We start from the raw sequence: 23,253 nt of genomic DNA, 5'->3' as shown, positions 1-23,253 counted from the left end.
CTTTTGAAAGGGAGGCACCTTTGCAGAGATGAGCAAAGGCCTTGTAAACTCAAGCTTCAATTGGAATGGCCTTTCTTTCTTTATGCTTGCTCTGCCCCTCCAATACTCCTGTTATGACTTTTTTCCTTGCAATTTCCATTCCTCCCAAGCAGATGCTTTATAAGCTGGTCATACTTCCAGCGGGACAGGGGGGGTACTCTCACTCCCCCACAGAGTGAAAAAGAAATTAAGAGGGAGAGAACGGGAGAGGGTAGCCCGCTTCACCAGGACTCGAGCTCACTTAGGGATCTGGGCCAAAGCCTCTGCTAATTAAAAAAAAAAAAGCTCCTGTACCTCATTTTGCCCTCTATTTATACGGGATGGGATTTAGGTGTCAGGATGCTGAGTCCTTACCAAATGCCATCTTTCCATCTCAACTCATGTTTTACAGTAGTGGCTTTATACGGGGATTCGCTTGTTGGCCCAAGCCTATATGGAAAAGGCAGAAAAGTCCACGTCCAGGAACCTTTCATAAGACTCCATCTGCCAAATGACTTTGTGACACTCAATTTTCTGCCAACCGGTAATGTGAGACATTGAGTTCAAAGTGACCCATTCGATATAGACTGACGGACCCATTCCAGGTCCATGGCTTTCCCCTTTAAAGGGCTCTTCTTTCTAACAATGCTTTCCTTAGTCGAGGCATTGCGCACCAGTCCAGAAATGAACCCCTATTCCCAGGAAATCTGTAAAGTGGAGTGTTTGGATTAAGACGATGATCTTGCCAACTTACGTGGAACTGGTCTGAGGTTGTTCAAATGCTTCTTTTGGAATTTTAAGGCCAGGGTTTCGCTTCCTGCCTATGGGGGAAAGACATAAGGATAAGGTTAAGGTCTAAATGACAGCATGAGAGTGGGGACAGAGACTGCAGCAAAGGAAAAGGACTAGCCTGGGAATGTGTTGCTCTCATCTCCCCATTCAGAACCCCACTTCCCGCCCGGGAAGCCTGTGAGTGACAAGCACCCAAGCCCCAGGCGGAGCACAGCTTCCCAAATGCTCTGTGGTCGTGGATGAAGTTTTTCGCCACTTACGGGTGGGTGAAAATATCCTTATTAGAATGCTAACTCTCTTTACCCAGGAAGACCTGCCCTTTCCTCCCTGCTGAGAGGTGGTCATTCTGAGTTCTTCATTCTTTCTCGTACACAACGATGATGATGGTAGATGGTGGCGAATACAAATTTTTTTCCCCTTTAATGTCAGTCAAATGTAGTCACCCTCGTCTCAGCATCTTACAACTTTCTAATTTAATCTGTAAACATCTGATAGAGTCAACTCTGGAGGTAAAATAAACAATACTTTCCCACGCTTCTGTCCTGCCCATTTCTCAACCACCTGCCATATAAGCTGAAACGCCTAAAAGACGGAGAGAGTATTTATTTACATTTACCCTGTTCCAAAAAGGAAGAAGGATAATAGATGGGCTCATGCAAAGAGGTTATCGCCTCTTTGGGGGCCAGATGGGAATGTAACCCATGTGTTTATCCCTGGGCTGAAAGTACAGAGAATTTGGCTCAAATAATTGTTGCTGATGAATTAAAAAAAAAAAACAAAAAACAAAAAACAAAGAGCAGACTGAGAAATGCCAGCTCAGGAGGCAGATCAGAGAAAACAGTCTCTTAAGGGCCCAGGATTTTCCTCACCTAAGGAGATTCTGTGCCTCCTTCCTTTCTCTGGTAGGAGAAACCAGAACAGAGCTGGATCAAATGCCCATGGTCCTCCTTTCCTTCTCCCCCCACCCCTGCTCTACATCGCAGGGGTGCACACTATGGCAATGATGCAAGCCCCATAGAGGGCCGGGTAGACGCGGACGGATAGAGACTCTCAAGATGCAAAGAAACTTAAGACATCAAACAGTATAACCTCCTGGTAGGAAAATGACATCCAAAGGCTTCCATGATTGCTCAACATCACAGAGCCAGCAATGACCCAGTCGGAATCAGAATCTAGGTCTCCAAAACCCAGATTGGAGCTCATTCCCCTAGTCTACAATGGAAGGAGTTTAGAGATGATGAGAGGAGGGGGGCAGGGGAACATGGGATTATGAGCTTTTAAAAACTCGGCTTACATCTGGTACTTCACTCATTAAGTGACCGCCAGAATCACTGTTCACCTGACTCTCGATATCCTCAACTGTAAAATGGGGAAATAATACCAATACCTACCTTCCTGGGCTGGATATGAGAACCATGAGGTGTCACATATGAAAGAACAAAGACATACCTTAAGTAGCTGTTAATTATAATCATTCAGAGCAAGAATGTATATAATCTCACTGGGTGTTGTATGGAAACCAATCTGACAATAAATTTCATATTTAAAAAAAAATGAGTCATTTAAGGGGCGCCTGGGTGGCTCAGTCAGTTAAGCATCTGACTCCTGATTTCGGCTCAGGTCACGATCTCACGGTTCGTGGGACCGAGCCCCGCATCAAGCTCTGCACTGACAGTGTGGAGCCTGCTTGGGATTCCCTCTCTTCCTCTCTGCCCCCACCCCCCGCTTGCACTCTTTCTCTCTCTCTCAAAATAAACATTTAAAAAAATCACTTCAGAAATTCATGAGCACAATTGGTCAGATTATCACAGCCCAAGACAATGTGCAATTGAGTCTTCTTTTCCCCCTCTAGGCCTTCAAAGTCCAAAATGAAGATCAATTCTGCCAAGTTGCATAAAGGCAAGAAAAAATATGCTTGCCAGTGGTCAATGCAGAGAAAGCCTTTTGGGTCCACCTTCATTGTAACAGGTCTTCTCGACTCTCTCCTCCTTTGGGCTTACCTATGTGTTTTATAAGACTCAAGACTCACTATTCACCTCCTCCTCCCGGAGTTTGGAAGGCCGCTTAGCACATGTTACTACGTTAGTCAGTTAGGCAATGCAACGAACTGTGTCCATACATATGGGTAGACAATACACAGGGCTGTGTTGTATACCAAGAATGTTAAGTAGCTAGATCTGATGGTGAAAATCCAAATAGATGAATGGCCTAATTCCAACAATTCCTATCCATGAGCCTCAGTCAAATAGATAAGGATTGCTATTTTAAATGGGATACTCCAGCGAGGAATGAACGGCAAATTCCATTTGTCCAGATAACTACATCTATACTCCAACACAGGCGACAGGTAATTCAGATCTCCCAGCGGCTACAACCCTGTAGCCCTCTCAGCGAAAACAAAATAAAAGAAAAGTCAAATACATTTCACCTGTGAAAAAGGCATGGTTGCCATGTAAGCAAACCAAAAGCAAAAGTTACTCTGAAATTCCTACATCTCTCGCTTCTTCATTTCTTACTCAGCTCTTAAGATAGATGTTGAGAGAGAGAGAGAGAGAGAGAGAGAGAGCTATTTATGGGACAAACTGCCTTTGAAAAACAAACAGAGCGATGAATCATTCCACCACAGCAATTAATTATTAGCCATTCATTATTATACTATAGCTCAACAAATCACCAAAACGTCTATACAAAGAAAGAGTAATATTACGAGAGAAAGAGAGCACCTTTGGGCACAGAGACTAAAGGAATAAAGGACCACAATAAAAATAAAGTCTTCCAGGTGTGAGAAGAGAAGGCTCCCTCTTCTCTGACAGCAGCCAGCGAAACAGTTGCAGGGGACACAAAAGCTGGTGGAATTACGCGGTTGGTACACATCCCGCCTTCATTTCTGATAGTGCATCAAATAAAACAAAAGTCACAGACACACGCACCAACATTCCATAATTCACTTACTTGCCCATCACTGAAGGAGGAGCCCAGTAAGAGGCCAGAAGTGACTCTGATGAGGTTTGCAAGGCTGCAAGCAAGACTAGCAGAAGAACACCACACACGAGGCATTCTTTGCTTAGTGATGAAGACCACGCTTCAGCAGAGGGAAGCAGAACTGAACAGACTCCACCCTCCCCAGTGCGGATTGCAGCAAACCTCTCTGAGTTTATTGTTCCCAGCAAACCGCCAACTTCACAGAGAAAGAAGGAAAGTGGGTCCATTTAGGCAGCAAGGCGTGATGTTAATCATTAGCTAGACTTGGAAGGATAAATCTATAAAGTAATTCTGGCCAGGACCGCATTCTCCAGCCTTTCTACAAATGCCTCTTTCATTTCTTAAAAGGAAGAAAAACAATACATGGTCAGTTTCCAGCTGTGTTTATTTCTAAGCAATCTGTTCCCCCCGCAAGGCTGCCAACACCTGATGCTAACGTTTAACACGTTAAAAAAAAAAAATTAGGCAAGGAGACCATACGAATTAAGACAGCTAAGTGCCCAAGTATGTTAAGTGGCTGTCTCTTTTGATAGCCTAAAGCAAAAACAAAAACATAAACGTATCAGGAAATAGGCTCTGTGTGGTGTCACATGGTCAGAACCACCTTCTCAGAGAGAGAGAATTCTGTGTATTCCTGCAGACCTCAACAGACTCTGCCCTCTTACTGGTACAATCTGCAAAGGGTAAGCCTCGTTGGCTTGGCCGGGCATATGCAGTGCTAGATTACATCAGCCTGTATCACACCCGTCGCTTGTTTTCTTTGAAAACGCAGTCCCGCCACACACACACATTTGCAGAAATTCATCTTAAACCGAAGCCGGGGTCGTTACGATCCTGGCCCGGAGCAAAATGGCACTGGAGCCTAAAAGCCTTGCCAAGAGCTCGCAAACATTTCCCAGGCCACAGAAATGTTCGCTAGCTTCGGCCATCCTGAAAATGATGGGGTGTACCAGACCTCTTGCTCGGTACCCACGCGGACAGGCTACGCACAAAGAGCTTCTCTCATGTGCTTTATTACATAAAACAGAAGACTGTGCTCCAGTGCCAACCCAAACAGCAAGAGAATCCCACAGGGTCAACAGAAGTGGCATCGTAAGGATAGGCTGACGCCTAAATATGTGTCAGCTCGGCCGAGGGCTGGGGGTGCGAGGGGGGGGCATGATTATGACGGTTTACGGTTATTGACACAGCTTTACAAAAGGATGGCATGGCTTCCAGGGCCAGATTTATTTTAAAAATCTGTTTCCCAACGTCAATGGGGTTTCCAGCCAAGTCACTGGCAACCTGGAGGCCTTGGCTGCCCTCTCCTTCATACTTGCATCTAGGCTTAAGTCCCAAGGGTAGCTGGCACTGAGATCGGCAGAGAAGTGTCATTAAATGTTATTAAATGGCGATGATCAGACGCAAAGCAACTAATGGAGCAGCGGGAAGGGAGTGCAGGGAGAAAGCTGGCTTTACAACAGCGGTAGGACGCCGATGCTCCTATTCCCCCAAACCCCCGGCTCGCACCCACCCCTGAGGCTCTAGCCGGCATGCCAAAGTTCTTCAGAATGACATAAAATTTAGAGAAAGAAAGCCCAAAAAGGTCGTGTTAAAACACGCAGTCATTTTGATTTCAAGGAGGGAGGTGGATTTCCCGGGACCTTGCCTTTATTTTTGTACTGCCTCTGCCTAGAAGGCTCTGGCGCCCTTGTGGATGGGAACCCAAACTTCCACATCCAGCTCTCATATCGCATGGCCCACAGAACCCCCTCCCAGACCTTCCTGAACACCGCTTAAGGGTCACCTACAATGTGAACCTGACGCACTTTACCCAACCCCCGCCATTTTAGGTAAAAAAATTTTTTTTTTCAACGTTTATTTTTGGGACAGAGAGAGACAGAGCATGAACGGGGGAGGGGCAGAAAGAGAGGGAGACACAGAATAGGAAACAGGCTCCAGGCTCTGAGCCATCAGCCCAGAGCCTGACGCGGGGCTCGAACTCACGGACCGCGAGATCGTGACCTGGCTGAAGTCGGACGCTTACCGACTGCGCCACCCAGGCGCCCCAACCACCATTTTAGTTTAAAATGTCCGTCCACTCTGTCTCTGTTGGTGGGAATGCAAACTGGTGAAGCCACTCTGGAAGACAGTATGAAGGTTCCTCAAAAAGTTAAGAGGGCTGCCTGAGTGGCTCAGTCAGTTAAGCATCCAACTCTTGGTTTTGGCTTAGGTCATGATCCCGTGGTTGGTGGGACTGAGTCCTGCATCAGGCTCTGCGCTGACAGTGCGGAGCCTGCTTGGGAGTCTCTCTCTCTCTCTCTCTCTCTCTCTCTCTCTCTCTCTCTCCTTCTCTCTCTTCCCCTCCCCCACTCACACACACACACACACACACACACACACAAACACTCTCTCTCTCTCTCTCTCTCTCAAAATAAATAAGTAAACTTTTTTAAAAAGTTAAAAATGGAACTATGCTATGATCCAGTAATCGCACTACCTAAAGAATACAAAAACACTAATTCAAAAGGATACATGCACCACTGTGTTTATTGCAGCATTATCTACAAGAGTCAACCTATGGAAGCAGCCCAAATGTCCACTGACAGATGAGTGGATAAAGAAGATGTTTTATACACACACACAAGTACACACACATACACACACACACACACACACACACACACACACACACACGTATACAATGGAATATTATTTAGCCATAAAAAAGAATAAAATCTTGCTATTAACAATGACATGGATGGAGCTGGAGAGTATAATGCTAAGTGAAATAAGTCAGTCAGAGAAAGACAAATACCACACAATATCATGCATATGTAGAATTTAAGAAACAAAACCAACAAAAGGAAAGAGAAAGAGAGAGAGAAATCAAGAAACAGACTCTTACCTCTAAAAAACAGACTGATGGTTACCAGAAGGGAGCTGGGCAGGGGAAGAAGATAAGGGAAACAGATGATGGGGACTAAAGACCACACTTATCATGATGAGCACTGAGTAATGTATAGAATTGTTGAATCACTATATTACATACCGGAAACTAATAGATCAAGCCATTTAAAAAACCGTCCACTCTGTCTCAAACAGATCTGCACGACTGTCTTCCACTTCTATTCCTCACACCATGTCTCACAATGTCACATTGTTTTTGCATTTATGTATTTACTTCTGCATTTATTACTTATTTAGTATTTATCTTCCCAATAGAAGTTCCATTACGGCAGCAATGCCGTATGATGTCCACTGCCTGCACATCATAAATACTTGTGGGCTGAATATTTGCTCTTTTCTCAACTGTTTTGAACATTAGGATTGAGTGAGCCCTTCAGAAAAAAAAACAAAAATAACAGACTGGAGTAGAAATAGCACAAACTTCAACACCAATAGACCTCATTTTAAATCCCAGCTGTGCCACTTATTAACACGGTGAGCTTGAAAATATGTCTTAAACCCAGTTGCCACACCTGCAAATGTAAGATGAGAGGCTCAGGTCACGGAGGGACTCAGCTGGCACAAAATATGTGAGGATATCTAGCAGGGTCTAACATATAACAGGTGCTCAATATGTACTAGCTTCTGTTCTCCCTTCCATGTTTGTGCTAAAAGTTTTAAAATATGAGCTAAATAGAATGTTCCCTGTATGGGGAGCATGTTTCTTCAGATGTCCTCTGTTCTTCCTCTCTTATGTTATTTATATTAAAACTACATTTTTCAAGATGCCTGGGTGGCTCAGTCAGCGAGGCCTCCAACTTCGGTCAGGTCATGATCTCGCAGTTCTTGAGTTTGAGCCCCACGTCGGGCTCTGTGCTGACAGCTCAGAGTCTGGAGCCTGCTTCGAATTCTGCGTCTCCCTCTCTCTCTCTCTGCCCCTCTCCTGCTCTCGCTCTCTCTAACTCAAAAATAAATAAATAAACATTAAATTTTTTTTAATTAAAAAAACCTACATTTTTCAAACATCTCATTGATTTTGAACCATATTCTCTTGGTTCCCACTGACCATGGGAACTATTTCAGCTCTAGCATTCAGGATCTCCGGAAGCGAGGCCTCAGAATCCGTATCTTTTTTTTATAAAGGGCTTATTTTTTTAAAGCAGTTTTAAGCTCATAGAAAAATCGAAGGGAAGGGAAGGCACAGAGATTTCCCATATACTCTCTGCCCCCATACGTGCATAGCCTCACCAACATCAACAACCCCCCCACCAGAGTGATGCGTTTGTTACATGTGATGAATTTACACTGATGCATCATTATCACTCCAAAGTCCACGGTTTACATTAGGGTTCACTCCTGGTATTGTACATTCTATGGGTTTGGACACATGTATACTGACAGGTATACTGATATATATGACATTTACAGAGATGCATGGATATCACTACAGTATCATACAGAGTACTTTCACTGTTCTAAAAGCCCTCTGTGCTCTGCCTGTTTGTTCCTTCCTCTCCCCAACCCCTGGCAACCACGGATCCTTTTACTGTCTCCATAGTTTTGCCTTTTGCAGGATGGCATACAGTTGGAATCATACTGACTGGCTTCTTTCACTTAGTGATATTCCTTGAAGGTTCTTCTGTGTCTTTTCATGGCTTGGTAGCTTCTTTCTTGTTAGCATTGAATAATATTCCATTGTCTGGATGTGCCCCAGTTTGTTAATCCATTCATCCACTGACAGGCATCTGTTGCTTCCAAGTTTTGCCAATTATGAATAATGATCCCATAATTATCATTTCATAATATTATGAAAAATAAACATCTGTGCGCAGGTTTTTGTGTGGACACAAGTTTTTAATTCCTTTGGGTAAATAACAAGGAGTGTGATTTCAGGATCATATGGTAAGACTACGTTAGTCTTGCAAGAAACTGCCAAACTGTTTTCCACAGCGGCTGCGTCACATACTTTTTTTTTTTTTTTTTTTTTAATCTCCCCAAGTGATTGGAGATTCCAGCCAGGGTTAAGAACCCCTTGTCAAGGGTATGTTTAAGTAAAGTGTTTCCTTTTTTTCACCTTTTCTCCTTTCATGAGGACAAGGTCATTCTCCCCTCAGTTCCTGGTCCTTCCCCCATCACCAGTCAGTTCTTTCTAGCCAGTAAGAAACTCCAGATGAAGCTCCTGACCAGGCTCTCTATATCTTCGAGCCAAAACTGTTAATAATTCACCAAAGTAGACATTGCAAGGAACAAAAAGTTCATCAAGCTACAAACTCTGCTCTGAAAGAGTCAGGGGATAAGAAAACCCAGTTCCTGTACTATCAGAGTATTACATGACAACTGTCACACCATGAATACACAGGAGGTTCAAAGCCGATGAGGGAAATGAGAAACAAATGGTCTCATGGGGGAAGTGATATTTTAGGTGGTCCTTTGATCACTGGTAGGCTTTAAGGGTACATGAGGATTTATTATACAATAGGTCTTCTTTTAACATATTTAAATGTTTCCATTATAAAAAGTTTTTAAAAAAATAATGGGTAGGATATTGACAACCAGAACACAGAAATGCAACAGTGAGGCTCTAAGCAGAGCGAGCATGAGCTCCTAGTGGTGGAGAGAAGGCACCGTGGTATATTCAAGAAAACTGTAAGTTATCTACTTTTGACCAAGTAAAGGATAGTAGTAGAGAGAAAGCTGGGAGGATAGGTTGGAGCCAAAGACTGAAAGCCCAAAACTAATAATCTTTAAATTTCATATTTAAGAAGGGAAGTCAGCTATGTTTTTCAGTTGAGGAGGTCACATTAGGTCATCCACATTTCAAAAAAAAATAATGTAACAAGGTGAATCTTACATCTGCAGACTATTTTGAAACTCTGGGACACACACAGACACCAACAGACACACACACACACACACACACACACACACACACACACCCATATACACACACCTGGGTGTTTTAAGCTTCCAGGTCTCGGCTTATATTTTCCCTGGAATGTTGTCATCACCTGTCTCTACTGGTCAACTTGAACACTCAACTCAGGCATATGCTACTTCTGGGAGACTTCCATAAAAAAAAAAAAATTAGAATAAATGCTCCTCCTCTCTGTGGTCACAGCAGTCTGGATGTCTCCTTTCCTATACTGATTGACTGAATCCATCTGTTCACCCATGCCTTGCACTCGAATGCCAACTCTTCAAAGCCATCCACCATGTCCTACCCAGGCACGGGGCAAGCACTAGACCCAAGAAGTCAGAGGCAGAGACCACAGCCATCTGACTGAAAAATAAGCAACTTAAACTTTATGGAGGGGGCACCTGGGTGGTTCAGTCGGTTAAGCATCTGACCGGCTCAGGTCATGATCTCGCGGTTCGTAGGTTTGAACCCCACGTCAGGCTCTGTGATGACAGCTCAGAGCCTAGAGCCTACTTCAGATTCTGGGTCTCCTTCTCTCTCTCTGCCCCTCCCCCCCCTCTCTCTTCTTCAAAAATAAATAAACATTAAAAAAATTAATAAACTTTATGGAGGCAAAACCCATAGGCTCTGGTAATTTACTGGATTAGAGGCATGGAAGATCAGAAGATAAGCAGTAACAGCAGTAACACTAATAGTAGTAATTTGGCTTTTTTACACCTAAATGAAATTAAGTGAAAGAAGAAGGTCAAGGCCAGTTGGGATGGGTGGTGGAGAAGGAAGACAATGAGTCCCAATTCTGGCAAGTAAAGTCTAAGATGCTGGGGTGGGGGTGGGGGGACTGTGACAAATTTCAAGCAGACAAATGGAGCTTAAGGTGGGGGGTGGGGGGGGCGGGGAATATGCACACCTGGGAGTGACCAACAAAGGTAGAGAGTCGAAAACAAAACAAAGTAGAGAGTTGGATGAGAGGCTGAGAAACAAAAAGAACAAGAGAATGGAAGGCAGACAAGGCGAGACCATTTTGACAGAATGAGATGTGAATGAAGAATCAGTGAAACACACAGAGAACTGATGGATGTACCAAAGAGGAATAAGCCAATGTGTTCAGAGCAGCACCATCAACTCATTCGGAAATGGCCGTATTATCAAAGAATGAAAGCACTCAGAGGACTCTTCTTACAACCTCAGGTGATCGAAGCTCTTTTTTTTTTCAGACTGGGTTGAACTGAAGCATGTTCTCATGTTAACGGTTTGATGCTGACTATGTGTTCTTGAAGGAATGTAAAAGCAAATCACAGCCAATGCCCTTTACTTGTGGTCTGGGCCCCAAGTGAAGGTAGGAGGCAGGCAGTGGTTAGGTGGGGAATCCCCGATGTCTGTGCTCATCTTCCTCATTTATGGGCTGCATCATTCATGAGTCTCTACTGAAAGGAAATGTAGTCATACGAATGTTAAAGTACCACTTGGAAATAAAAATGTGGCAAAGGGTTGCCGAGAAATTTAGTGATGTGTTTCACCTTTTCAAAATGGTGCACTAAATTTTAGTTTAGGTTTAAAATTAGCACTCATATTTTAGAGATAAATACTGAAATGTCTCCAAATGAAATAATATGGTTGTAGAGTTTGCTTCAAAATAATATGGTGGAGTAGGGGTGGGGAGGGGAGCTATAGATGAAATAAGATTAGCCATGAGATGGGAATTGTCAAAGCTAAGTGACAGATATATGGTAATTCATTGTCCTGGGTGCCTGTGAATATGGGAAATTTTCCAAAACATAAAGATTTTATTAAATAGCTACTGAACAACAGAAAATTCTCTTTTAATACTTAAAATAGAGGGATAGTGAATAAGAGGGTTGAATTTTTTTTTTCTTTGGGAGAAATGGATTATTTTTCCCCCTCTGGTCCAAGGTCATACTTTTAATAGCAATGCGATCACCTCCCTTCTAGCCAAGGAAAACTACAGAGGAGTAACTTTGATTCCACCAGCTGCATGAAGGCTGAGATGCAAAGAAATAACACAGGAAAGTCCTTCGTCTATAATCCTTCTTAGAGTGTTAACCAGTGCAGAGTCCATCCTGCCTCTCTCCTGATTTCACCCCACTTCTCCTCTTGAACTACATTCTACCATGATATCATTTACCCATGAAAGAAGGTACACCTTAAAAAGAAGCATCTGATATTCATCTCTGTAAGGATATATTTCATGACCTTATGTAATGCCCTCTTTATAAAGACTCTTAGAAAAAAATGTGTGTCATCAATAATTACAAGAGTTGGCTTCTTCTGTATAATTGATCAATCTCTCCCTATGGATGACATGAATGTTTTCCTTTTTGTCTCCATCCTTGGGTTGATAGCTAAAAACCCGGGACACCTGGGTGGCTCAGTCGATTAAGTGCCTGACTTCAGCTCAGTTCATGATCTCATGGCTTGTGAGTTCGAGCCCCTCGTCAGGTTCTGTGCTGACAGCTCGAAGCCTGGAGCCTGCTTGGGATTCTGTGTCTCCTTCTCTCTCTCTGCCCCTCCCCTGTTCACACTCGTGTTCTCTCTCTTTCTCAAAAATAAATAAATATTTAAAAAAAAAAACTTTTTTAAAGCTTAGGGCCAAACTGAGACTCATATTCATATTTGTGCCCAAGTAAGTATTTTCTTTTTTTTTTTCTTTTTTTTTTTGGAATGTTTATTTATTTTTGAGAGAGAGAGACAGACAGAGCATGAGCAGGGGAGGGACAGAGACAGAGGGAGACACAGAATCCGAAGCAGGCTCCAGGCTCCGAGCTCCGAGCTGTCAGCACAGAGCCTGACACGGGGCTTGAACCCACCAGCCGTAAGATCATGACGTGAGCCGAAATCGGATGCTCAACCAACTGAGCCACCCAGGCGCCCCCCCTCCAAGTAAGTATTTTCTGTTTGTGTCTTATCTACCCCTTTAATAACATTTTATCATGGAGCATCTTAGATACACGAGAAAGTAAACAAAACAATTGTAATCAACTCACATGAACCCATTCCCCAGATTCAACAAATATCAACTCATGGCCAATTTTGTTTCACCTATACCCACCCACCTTCCCAGACAACAAATCATTTTGTACATAAATATGTTACCCAATATCTCCAAAAGAAATTGACTATTAAAAAAAACATAACCACAAAGAGTGTCATCGCATGTGAACAAATAATTTCTTAATATCTACTCAGTGTTCAAAATTCTAATGGTCTCATAAATATCTCAAAGTGTTAAATTATGGTGTGTTTGAATCAATATCCAAATTAGGTCCATGTTTTATGACTGTTTGATAAAATTTCTTCTGTCTCTCTTCGTCTATAAGCTCCCTCTCCATTTCTTATTATCTGCCCCTCCCTCTACATGAAATTGTTTTGTTGCAAAGATCTGGCCATTTGTTCCATAAAGCTTCCCACTGGGTTCTGCTGATCTTATCCCTTGTTGATTCCCACACTCCTCTGTAAGTTAGAGCTCAATCAGATTCAAACATGACTTTTTTGCTTGGCAACACTCCCTCACAGGTGACCTCATTTACTTTTTATTTATGCTAAATTGCTGAATTATATGCATCCTAGTAAACTATCTTCAACTCTTAATGGAAAAAGGAAGAAATAAATAAATAATCCCTCAACAACACTTGGTATTCAATAAACTTTTTAATCTTTGTCAGTTCGATAAGTAAACAAGAGTACCTCATTGTTTTTAATCACATTTTAAAAATATTTAGCACAGTTAACAAATATATTAACAAATATTTTTGTATGTCTACTGATATCTGTGTTTGTCTATGAACTGCCCATTCAAACTATTTGCTCATTTTTATATTAGTATTATTATTATTATTTTATTTATAAGAGAAGACATTGCCCCTTTGGAAGTTTGTATTGCAACACACACACACACACACACACACATACACACACAATGTTTGGGCTTTTCTCCCCTTTCGATTATACAAAATTTAAAATTTTTACATTCCTTTCTGTCCTCTGCGTTTTTTAAAAACCTTTTAATGTTTTTTTTTTTTTTTGAGAGAGAGAGGCAGAGCGTGAGCAGGGGAGGGGAGAGAGAGGGAGACACAGAATCTGAAGCAGGTTCCAGGCTCTGAGCTGTAAGCACAGAGCCCGACTTGGGGCTCAAACCCACAGACCGTGAGATCATGACCTGAGCCGAAGTCAGACACTCAACTGACTGAGCCACCCAGGCTCAGAATAAGGCAAGAACATTGTTTCCTCTTCCCCAAAACCGCCTGTTAGATAGTTGTCCCAATGCCACCTGTTGATCTGTCCCTTTGTTCCTCCATTAGTCTTATATACCTTTTTAACATGTATACCTCTTCTATAAGTTCATTGGCTTCCATGTCAAAAAATAATTAAATGTAATGGTCACTGCAGACATCTTCACTTGATCCTGACTTGAAGAAAACTTCTAGCCTTCCACCTTAAAAAAAGGATGTTTGGTTTAATTCATTCGTAGAAGTATATAACTGTTCACATTTTAGTGAGGGGAGTAGGCTACCAAAGGTTCCCAAGATGTGCCCGTATCCTAATCCTTGGCACCTGTGAATACTACCCTAGTAACACTTTTGCAGATGTGATTAAATTAAGGATTTTGAGATGAGGAGATTATCCTGGATTATCCAGGTGGGCCCTACAGGCCATCAGAAGTGTCCTTATAACGAGAGGAAAGGGGAGGTTCAACTTGCCCAGAGAAGATGGAGGCAGAGACTGGAGTAAGGAAGCCACAGTCCCAGGCATGCCGGCAGCTCCCAGAAGCTATACAAAGCAAGGAAAGGATTCTCTCCCATTCTCTCCCAGAGCCTCTGGACGGAGCCTGGCCTGCCCACGCCTTGATTTCAGACTTTGGCCTTCAGAAGTAAGACAGAATAAATTTCTATTGTTTTAAGCAACCAGGTTTGCAGTAATTTGTTACAGCAGCTGCAAGAAACTAATACAGCGAATTATTAGAAATGGACACTGAAGTTTATCAAATTCTCTTTCAAAACTTACCCAGCGTCTCTCCTACCACACCCAAGCTGCCCCACTCTCTACCAAATAGATTTCTTACTTTTCTGTCTTTTCCCCTTCTTTTACCCTTCATTTTCATTCCCTTTATTTCCTTCTTAACTGCTTCTGCTACAGGACTTCCAGAGCATCCTGTGATCCTACAATCCTGGTGGTCACAGAAACACCTAGAAAGCCTTGACAATAAAAGGGGACAAAACGAGCGACACTGAGAAGCTAACTGCAAACTAGAAGGAGTGGGTATGGGTAGACAGAGCCATCCCACTCCTTGGTGGATGCCCTTCGCTGGAACAAAGAAGGAATGAATGCTGAACTGGAAGGCTTCCAGTTCTAACTGGATGCCATCTCAAAGGAAAACTTCTAAGAAATGCAGCCCTTTCTCCAGGCCTGTGGCTCATTCTGGAATCCCTTATGCCCCCCTGCCAACAAGAAACAAGAATGTAAAGAAACCGTGGCCAAAACAACATCAAAAAACTATGTCAGGATCCTTCACTGTGCAACTCTAGCCTTCCAGCCTGGAAAAAAAAAAAAAAAAATCAGTATAATCCTTTGTACTCAGGTTGCTTCTGCAATGTCTAAGTCACCTTTGTTTTCCAGGGAGGATGGTCGGTCCGAGAGTCCTGTTTTGCAAACCATAGTCAACATACTCTCCCGGCTTAGTGCATTTCCCTTGGGCACACTCCTCGGTAGAGGTTCACGGTGGTCCGTTAAAAAACAGAGACCAAGAAATAGCTTTGAGAACACCACGAAATTTAAATGTGATTTTCCAAGAGGAGAATGCTAACATACAAAAGCAATCAACTTAATTCCAAAGCAGAGTTCTTGATGTGAATCTACTCGTATTTCAATACTATGTCAGATCCTGTGGGACCCTTTAGGGAAAATTCCACAGTGCCATAGAAAGACTTCAGGCCCTCAGTTTCTAACTCTGGATACGCCATTGTCACCGTAATTAACAATTATTGCTTCAGGCAGCGCTATAACTCAAGGTGTCAAAAAAAGTGGAGTTCTCTAGTCTTGGGTAATAAGTCTAGAAATTGTTCCAGGCAGTCAGTCACCGTGAAACATGTAAATCAGTTAATGTCCAAGACTCAGGACCCAAAAAAGTATATAACTTCCTTACCGCACCAGGAGACTGTTCCACCTACCCACGTGACCAGAAATGGGAGTGAAACGTGTAAATTTAAATAGACTCTGTGAGGTCTCTTACACACTGTTCTCTATACAACTTCCCCGAGCCAGCTTTAATGGCTCGTGAGAAGGTATTAATCTAAGCCTCATCCTTAAAATGGGAATATCTGTATCTCACCTTGGTGGAATGACACAGGCTAAGCAAAACATATGCAGGGCCAGTGGATACAACTGTGTTGGATAATTGAATGCTGAAAATTGCCATGTCAAGCTACTCTACCATTTTTGGCAGGTGTGTTCTTTTTTTTTTTTTTATTTTTTTTAATGTTTGTTTATTTTGAGAGAGAGAGAGAGAGAGAGAGAGAGAGAGAGATGGAGGGAGGGAGAAGCAGAGAGAGAGGATCCCACGCAGGCTCTGTACTTTCAGAGCAGAGCCCGACGCTTGGGCTCAAACTCACCAACCGTGAGATCATGACCTGAGCCGAGATCAAGAGTTGGACGCTTAACCGACTGACCTACCCTGGGGCTCCTAGGTGCTTTCTTATTAACAAGTAACTGCTCATTAGAATAATAATAGCAACTAATATTTATTGAGAATTTATTACATACAGGCATGGTGCTCAGGTTCACACATAAGCTCTTAATTCAATGATGAGTACAACTGCATGGGATGAGTATTACTTATTCCATTTTAAGGCCCTTGTCCAGACACGTGGAGCTTTACAGATGTGAGCAGTCGGCTTTCCTATTAAATATAATGATATGCAGTCCTTCCATTGCAATTACTTTTCGTCTCAAATCTATTTCCATTAGCTCGTAGAGGGATTATTGCCGACCCGTGTCCGGGCTCTCCCTAAAATCTGGGATCCGAAAGTAAAAGTTCTGGGTTAAATCCCCTGTGCAGACTTTCTACCCCGATGCCCAGACTTCTTGAGATAACACACGTAGGTTACAAAGCTGTTTACCAGGAACCACTGTGACCTGACCTAAGGCCTACCAGGAGATCAAGGCTCAGTCGAAAAGCTCTATTGTCATGAGCTTTGTCCAAGATATTTTATTTAACCTTTCTGGACTGTAGTTCCCCTGATGCTGAAATGGAAAATATTCCATCGATAAAACTAGCTAATCTTCTCATTAAATGGAGCTCTGGTATTTGGAGGAACACGATACCAGTTTCATAGACAATGTCATAAAGTTGTCTACCGTGTGATAGTTCTGTGGTATGTTCGTAGACCAGCACTCCTTCCCTAAGGGGGTTCTGATAAAATTGATAAGCCTGTCTCCTACCTGACATAAATTGCTTTAGCGGGAGGCTAATGGCCAAGTGGCTATTTAAAAGCTGTCACTATGGCTTCTGTTTGCAAAACACCGTGTTAGTGCAACTTGGGCTGTGCGGGGACGCCCCTCTCTCAATACAAAAAAAAAAAAAAAAATGGTGGGTGGGGGGCTTTCAGTCCATTAATGGACTCCTTGATTGGCTCATCCGATGGTCATCTCAGCCTGATGTTTCTCCCATTTTACCAGAAGATTCACCAGTTCTGGGCTGGACTAAACACTCAAGGTCACCGAAACCCTTAAATCTGATCATATTCCAAACACCTCAACACTCAACATAAAATAAATGCACAAAACTAAATATATTCCAACCAATACCTTGGGGGAATTTTCTATGATGGAAGAACTCCTGGCTCTGAGTAATGGTGGTACTTTTTCTCCAGGAAACTGCCCCCTTCTGCAGTGCTTAACAAATAAACCAACCAACAATCAATACTCTCACTGCATCTGGCCACATAACCAGAATGAGAGTCCACTAGGGGTTGTCGGGCCTCTGGAACAATGCCTGGGAAAACCATTTGGAAAATCTGCTTTCCATCTTGCTGAAACCCCATTTCTCTCTCACATCCATAACTGTCCTAGGTAGGATATGCTCTAGACTTAATTTTAGCACAGGACTCCCAACTCTGTAACTCAATCTCTTTGTCAAAAGGACACATAAATGAAAACAGGAAAGTACACAGACTTTGTAAAAAAAAAAAAAAAAAAAAAAAAAAAGGTAACTGTGGGCGGGGAGACAACACATAGTATATTGAGGAAGAAATAAGAATCTAAGAAATAAGAAAGTTTGGGAGTTTGGGTTCTTTTGTGCATTTGTTACCACTTTCTAAATACGATGGGAAATTTGAGCAGCTGTCTAGCTGAGAAAGGAAGCCAATGGGGAAAGAGACAAAGAGGCCAGAGAAGTGCACAGAAATGATGGGGCAAAATTCCCAACGGGCAGCGTGGGATCAATAGAACAGTGGAGAAGCTGGACTCAGAGAAAGGAGTGGAGGGTCTCTCTTTACCATAAGAAGGAAGAAGGGCATAAATAGTGACAACAAAGAGAAAATTCAAGGGGCGCCTGGGTGGCTCAGTTGGTTAAGTGTCCGACTTTGGCTCAGGTCAGGATCTCATGTTTGTGGGTTCAAGTCCTGCAACAGGCTCTCTGCTGTCAGCACAGAGCCCGTTTTGGATCCTCTGTGCCCCTCCCCCCAACCCCTTCCTCTCTCTCAAAAATAAATAAACATTTAAAAAAAAAGAAAATTCAGTGTGAAGGGAAGTTGAGAGAGGCACTCCGTATTGACGTATAACAGGGTGTTCTGCCAAGATTTCCCATGGGGTCCTAGGAAACACAGAGCCAAGAAACATTAGAAACAGCCAGAATAGGTCGGCAAAGAAGTTCCTGTAGTTTCCAGTGAAACTTTACCACATACCCTTGCAGTATATAAGCTCCCGAGGAAGTAGCTAATGAAAAACATAAGGGAACATTCCAAAAGACCACTCAACTATGTAAAGCTAAAGTAGGTGTGATCTATAACTTCCTTATTTCCTCCAAGAACCTCCTCCCTTCCAAAGTGGCTCATCATAAAACCTGGAAACAAACGAGTCAGAAGTGGTGCTCAGCTCAAGAACTATCCATGAGTCTCAAAGCTCACACGTGGGGAGTATGTTGTATATTTCATCCTTCCAGAAAATTCAGCAAGTCTGTTATTAAAGAGCTCGAATTCTTTTAAAAATTTTCAATGTGTTTTTATTATTTTTGAGAGAGGGAGAGAGACAGAATGTGAGTGGGGGAGAGGCAGAGAGAGAGGGAGACAAAGAATCCGAAGCAGGCTCCAGTCTCTGAGCTGTCAGCACAGAGCCCGACACGGGGCTCGAACCCACGAACCGGGAGATCATGACCTGAGCCGAAGTCAGTCACTTAACCGACGGAGCCCCCCAGGCGCCCCCATCTATTTAAATTGTACAATTCGAGGGGCGCCTGGGAGGCTCAGATGGTTAAGCATCCGACTTCGGCTCAGGTCATGATCTCCCGGTTCCTGGGTTCGAGCCCCACACCGGGCTCTGTGCTGACAGCTCAGAGCCTGGAGCCTGCTTCGGATTCTGGGTCTCCCTCTCTCTCCGCCCCTCCCCCACTTGCGCTCTCACTCTCCCTCTTTCAAAAATACATAAACAATAAACAAACAAACAAATAAATAAATTTGTACAATTCGATGGTTTTCTGCATACTCACAGACTTGTGCAGCTATCACCACAATCAATTCCCTAATATCTCTCACCCACAAAAGACACATCATACCCGTTAACCATCACGGCTTATTTTCCTCCAAGGCCATCCCTCCCTCTGGTCCTAGGCGATCACTAGTCTAAATTCTGTCCCCGGAGACCTCCCTATCCTTGACGCTTCAGATAAATGGAATCCTACCCTCTGTCGCCTCCCCCTTGTGTGCCAAAGACTGTGTTCTCTGAAGCTAAACGCTTTACTGCGTCTCCCAATGGTCTCAGTCTCCACAAGCCGTTGGGCCCAAAGCTTTGCTCTCTGCAAAGCTTGAAAGTAGGACGGTCCCAGGGGTAAGGCTGCGCAACGAGTCGCGTTCTCCCTGTGTGCCAAGTTGCAAACAGGTTGAGGCTGGTGGGAAGAACGGAATGTCCCATGACAAAGAGGAGGGGCACAGAGAGAGTCACAGGCAGCAGGAGGAGCTGCCCATGCTGGGGAACGAAAGTGAAACAGCACAAAGGAGCAGAGAGAAATGCAAAATGCTAGGAAGTGAGACTAAGTCCTTCGGCATGCTTAGCTTTCAAGACTAGAAGCCCCGTGAAGGGCTGGACTGGGTCTTGCAAACGATTTGATTCTTACATGTTATAAGCAAATAAGAGAACATTCAGCGTGGGGATATCAGGTTCACGCTCCCGATCCTCCTGTATCGGGGAGGGCGGGGGGAGAGCAGGCAGCCAAGGATGTGTACAAAGCGATGTTATGGAAGGTAAAGGCAGATGTCCCGGGCTTGGCTCCCCAAATATTATCACGGTCAGTCAAACCCTGTTACATAAAGCTCCAAGAAACTGTTCAACTTCTCCGGCGGTAATGAAATTCTGTAATATTTAAGACTGCCTGGAAAAAGTAAGCCGTTAACTGGGGCTAAGCCTTTTTTTTTTTTTTTTCTTTTTTTACATATCAAATAAGTAGCTATGGCTATGGGATTAGCTCTCTTTCCACAGACAACGCAACCTGTTCGAAATATTTTGGCAGAGGCTGGAATCACTGGAAACACCAGGCTTCCCGCTGAGTATTTACGTGACCACATGCTTTTTCAGTGAACTAAACACTTTTACAAGCACAAGTCGAAACACAGCTTGCTCTGACCTTGGGAGAAAAGTGGAGACACGAACACTCAACAGGTAGCTCAGCTCAAAACCCTTCCCGGAGTCTTTATACTCAGAGCCTAAGAAAACTCCCCTCTGTGGTAGCTGGGTAGCTGGCCGACGGATGCCTCCCAGCTGGCACTGGCACAACAGAGGCCAATGTCTTACCCGAGGGGCCACGTTAGCTAATGATGTCACCAAGAAGGGAATTGAAGAGATTAACACATGCCGCTTCCGTTCATTCATCCTCCCCTCAAATATTTACTCAGTCCCTACTACGCATCGGCACCAAGCTATGCCCTGAAAGTAAGACAGTAATCAGAGCTAGCCCCCTGCTCCCGCCCACCCCACTCTCCAGTATGTCTTTTCTGGAATGATGAAGTTACACTGGGATACTCCCAGTGGCTCCAGGAAGGACAGAACTATGGTCACTTCCTACATGGCCTAAATGAGCCGGGCGGTGGGGACAGGAGAAAACCAGGCAGCCCCTGTGGTTAATTCCCAATGTTTGAGGAAGTCTGTCTCTGCCTCCTTCCTAACTGCCAGCCAAGTATAATTCAAATTACGCAAGCTGGCATTCAAGAGCCTTCCCTAGTTGTGCTGTCTACTCCTGCCACCTCTAAGAAGTAACTAAGACCCAGCCTAACAGAAGTCATTGCTCTTTCCTTGAACACACCCAACCTTGGTCTTGACCCTTCCTCTGGCCATGCTGCTCCTGCTCCCTGTGTCGTGCATACACACAGTCCTCTGCCCACGAAGAGCTCTTCTGCCCACGTTTTGGTCCAATGACTTCTTCTTACCTACTCATCCCTCACCTCCCATCTCCTTCCCTTCCCCTCCACCCATAAGACTAAAAAGCTAATCGTGGATCTTCTGCTCTGCACAGGCAGGAGGTAGGTCACCAACATTTACCCCAGGCCCAAAGCGAGGAATTTAACCGATATCACCCTCTGCTAACCCTCCCGAGTGCCTAATGATTTGTTGTCCTCAATGCACAGCTGAGAAACTGAACTTTAGAATGGTTAGGTAAATACTCCAGGGCATCACCGCTAGATAAGACTGGAGCAGATTGTGTTCTGCTCCAATCCTGAACTGCCCTCACTCGCCCGTTTGGAGTGCAGTGCGTGCAGAGGACAACTCGAGCCCTGCCCCCCTTCCCTGATCTGGCTTTCCAATTCAGCCCAGGTTCTGGCCACTTCCACACTGATGCGACCTGGCAGTGCCTCATCTTTTATTTTTTAAGATGTTTTCTTTTTTTTCATATTTATTTATTTATTTTTGAGGGGGGGTGGGCACGCAGAGGGAAGAAGAGAGAGAGAGGGAGATTATTCCAAGCAGGCTCTGCGCTATCAGCACAGCGGGGCTTGATCCCACAAACTGTGAGATCATGACCGGAGCTGAAATCAAGAGCTGGAGGCTTAACCGACTGAGCCACCCAGGCGCCCCAACGGTGCCTCATCTGTAGTTGCACCAGATGCCCTCTTCCCGTCTCTGGATTCCTACTCTCAGAGTTCTCTGGCTGACGGAATCTGCTGGGCTTGCTGATGTGCAGAAGCTGAGGTCAAAGCCTGTGGGGCCACCTGCGATCAGTGAACAATGATGGACAGGAACTGAGGAATAAGCCCTTTAGTCCCATGGGCATGGAGTTCCGAGATACATTTCTCAAGGCTCTTAGAAGATCCAATGGTATTAAACATCAGTTGCCCCAGCAGTGACTGCTGCACGGGCTTTTCCCTCCCTCCCTGTCCCGTCTACCTTGTCCGTCCCATTGACTGTGATACAGGGACAAACACGTCTCTTGCACACAGGCGTCTATTTCGGGCTCTGCGTTCAGAGGTGGCAGGTAGCAGAACTATGAGCCAAAGCAGGGGAGAACTCAGCCGCAGTGCGGGCTGTCAATCTGCCCTGCCCCTCGGGCCACACGAGTCAGAGATCCCACGGTGCTTGAAGTGCCTGGGAAGGACGCATGTCTCACCTGTGGATGTCAGCTAGCTTCCTCTTCTCAGTCACTCCGGTGCCGGCACAATGCACCCATGAATGGCCTGGCTCGGGTGCTCAATGGAGGCTATGCATGGGCCCAGCAGCGTGGGCTTCCTCTGACCAGTGACGTAGCCATTGCTCCTGCTAAATGTCCAGCCAATCAATAGCAGAGACAGACGCTAATCCCTATAGTATACCTTCAAGGATGGCAGCCGGCCCTTCGGTGGAGGGTTGATTTTAACCTACCACTTCTACCCTGGAGGTGAGGAAGGAGAGAGTAATTCATGGTTACTGGAACTCATGCCCACCGACTCTAAATACGGGCTTGCCTTCTCCGCGAGCACAGTATCCAAGGACCTAAGAAAGCCTGACCTACCAGCACGGTATGCCACATCACATTGTTGCAGACCAAGGGACTGATTTATGTCAAAGGAGGTATGACAATGGGTGTATGACCGAGGAATCCACTTGTTGGATCACAAACCTCATTGTTCCAAAGCAGCCAGCTTAACTGAATTGTGAAACGGCCTTTTACTCAGGAACCAGCAGAGTTAGGGCAGTAGCATACCAACAGCCTGCTCTTCCAGTGTCACCTAGATCTGTGCCCCACCCCTCGAATTTCTGGAAGGAAACTCGTTTGCCTTCAGAGTGGGCAATGGCGTTGAGATCTGAGGACGAGGAGTGTTCGCTGCTACTGGAATATCATCTCTTCTTGGCCATTTCGCCAATCAGAGGTGGAAAATATATAAATGTGGGTACATACATACACCCATGAGTTAAAAATACACGTA

At 44.3% G+C, this 23,253-nt stretch overlaps 1 protein-coding gene across 4 annotated transcripts in view; it reads right to left on the bottom strand.

Annotated features, from left to right (window-relative positions):
- Nucleotides 1-23,253, bottom strand: part of MAP2K6 (mitogen-activated protein kinase kinase 6) — a 116,494-nt gene that overhangs the window by 37,068 nt on the left and 56,173 nt on the right. Inside the window, exons 1-3 of one of the 4 annotated variants that reach the window (XM_045489562.1) lie at nucleotides 21,906-21,910; nucleotides 16,866-16,869; nucleotides 773-839 (exon numbers count right to left, since the gene is read on the bottom strand). Coding sequence is in view for 1 of the 4 variants with exons in the window: in XM_045489559.1 (XP_045345515.1) it covers nucleotides 773-839 (67 nt within the window). In the remaining 3 variants the exon portion in view is untranslated. Of the gene's footprint in view, nucleotides 1-772; nucleotides 840-1,679; nucleotides 1,699-3,762; nucleotides 3,979-16,865; nucleotides 16,870-21,905; nucleotides 21,911-23,253 lie in introns of those variants that run through there. The other 3 variants (XM_045489560.1, XM_045489561.1, XM_045489559.1) reach the window with 3 other exon arrangements.

Source organism: Leopardus geoffroyi, chromosome E1 (genome assembly GCF_018350155.1).
Source record: "Leopardus geoffroyi isolate Oge1 chromosome E1, O.geoffroyi_Oge1_pat1.0, whole genome shotgun sequence".
NCBI lineage: Eukaryota > Metazoa > Chordata > Mammalia > Carnivora > Felidae > Leopardus > Leopardus geoffroyi.
This window is presented reverse-complemented; position numbering and strand designations above follow the sequence as displayed.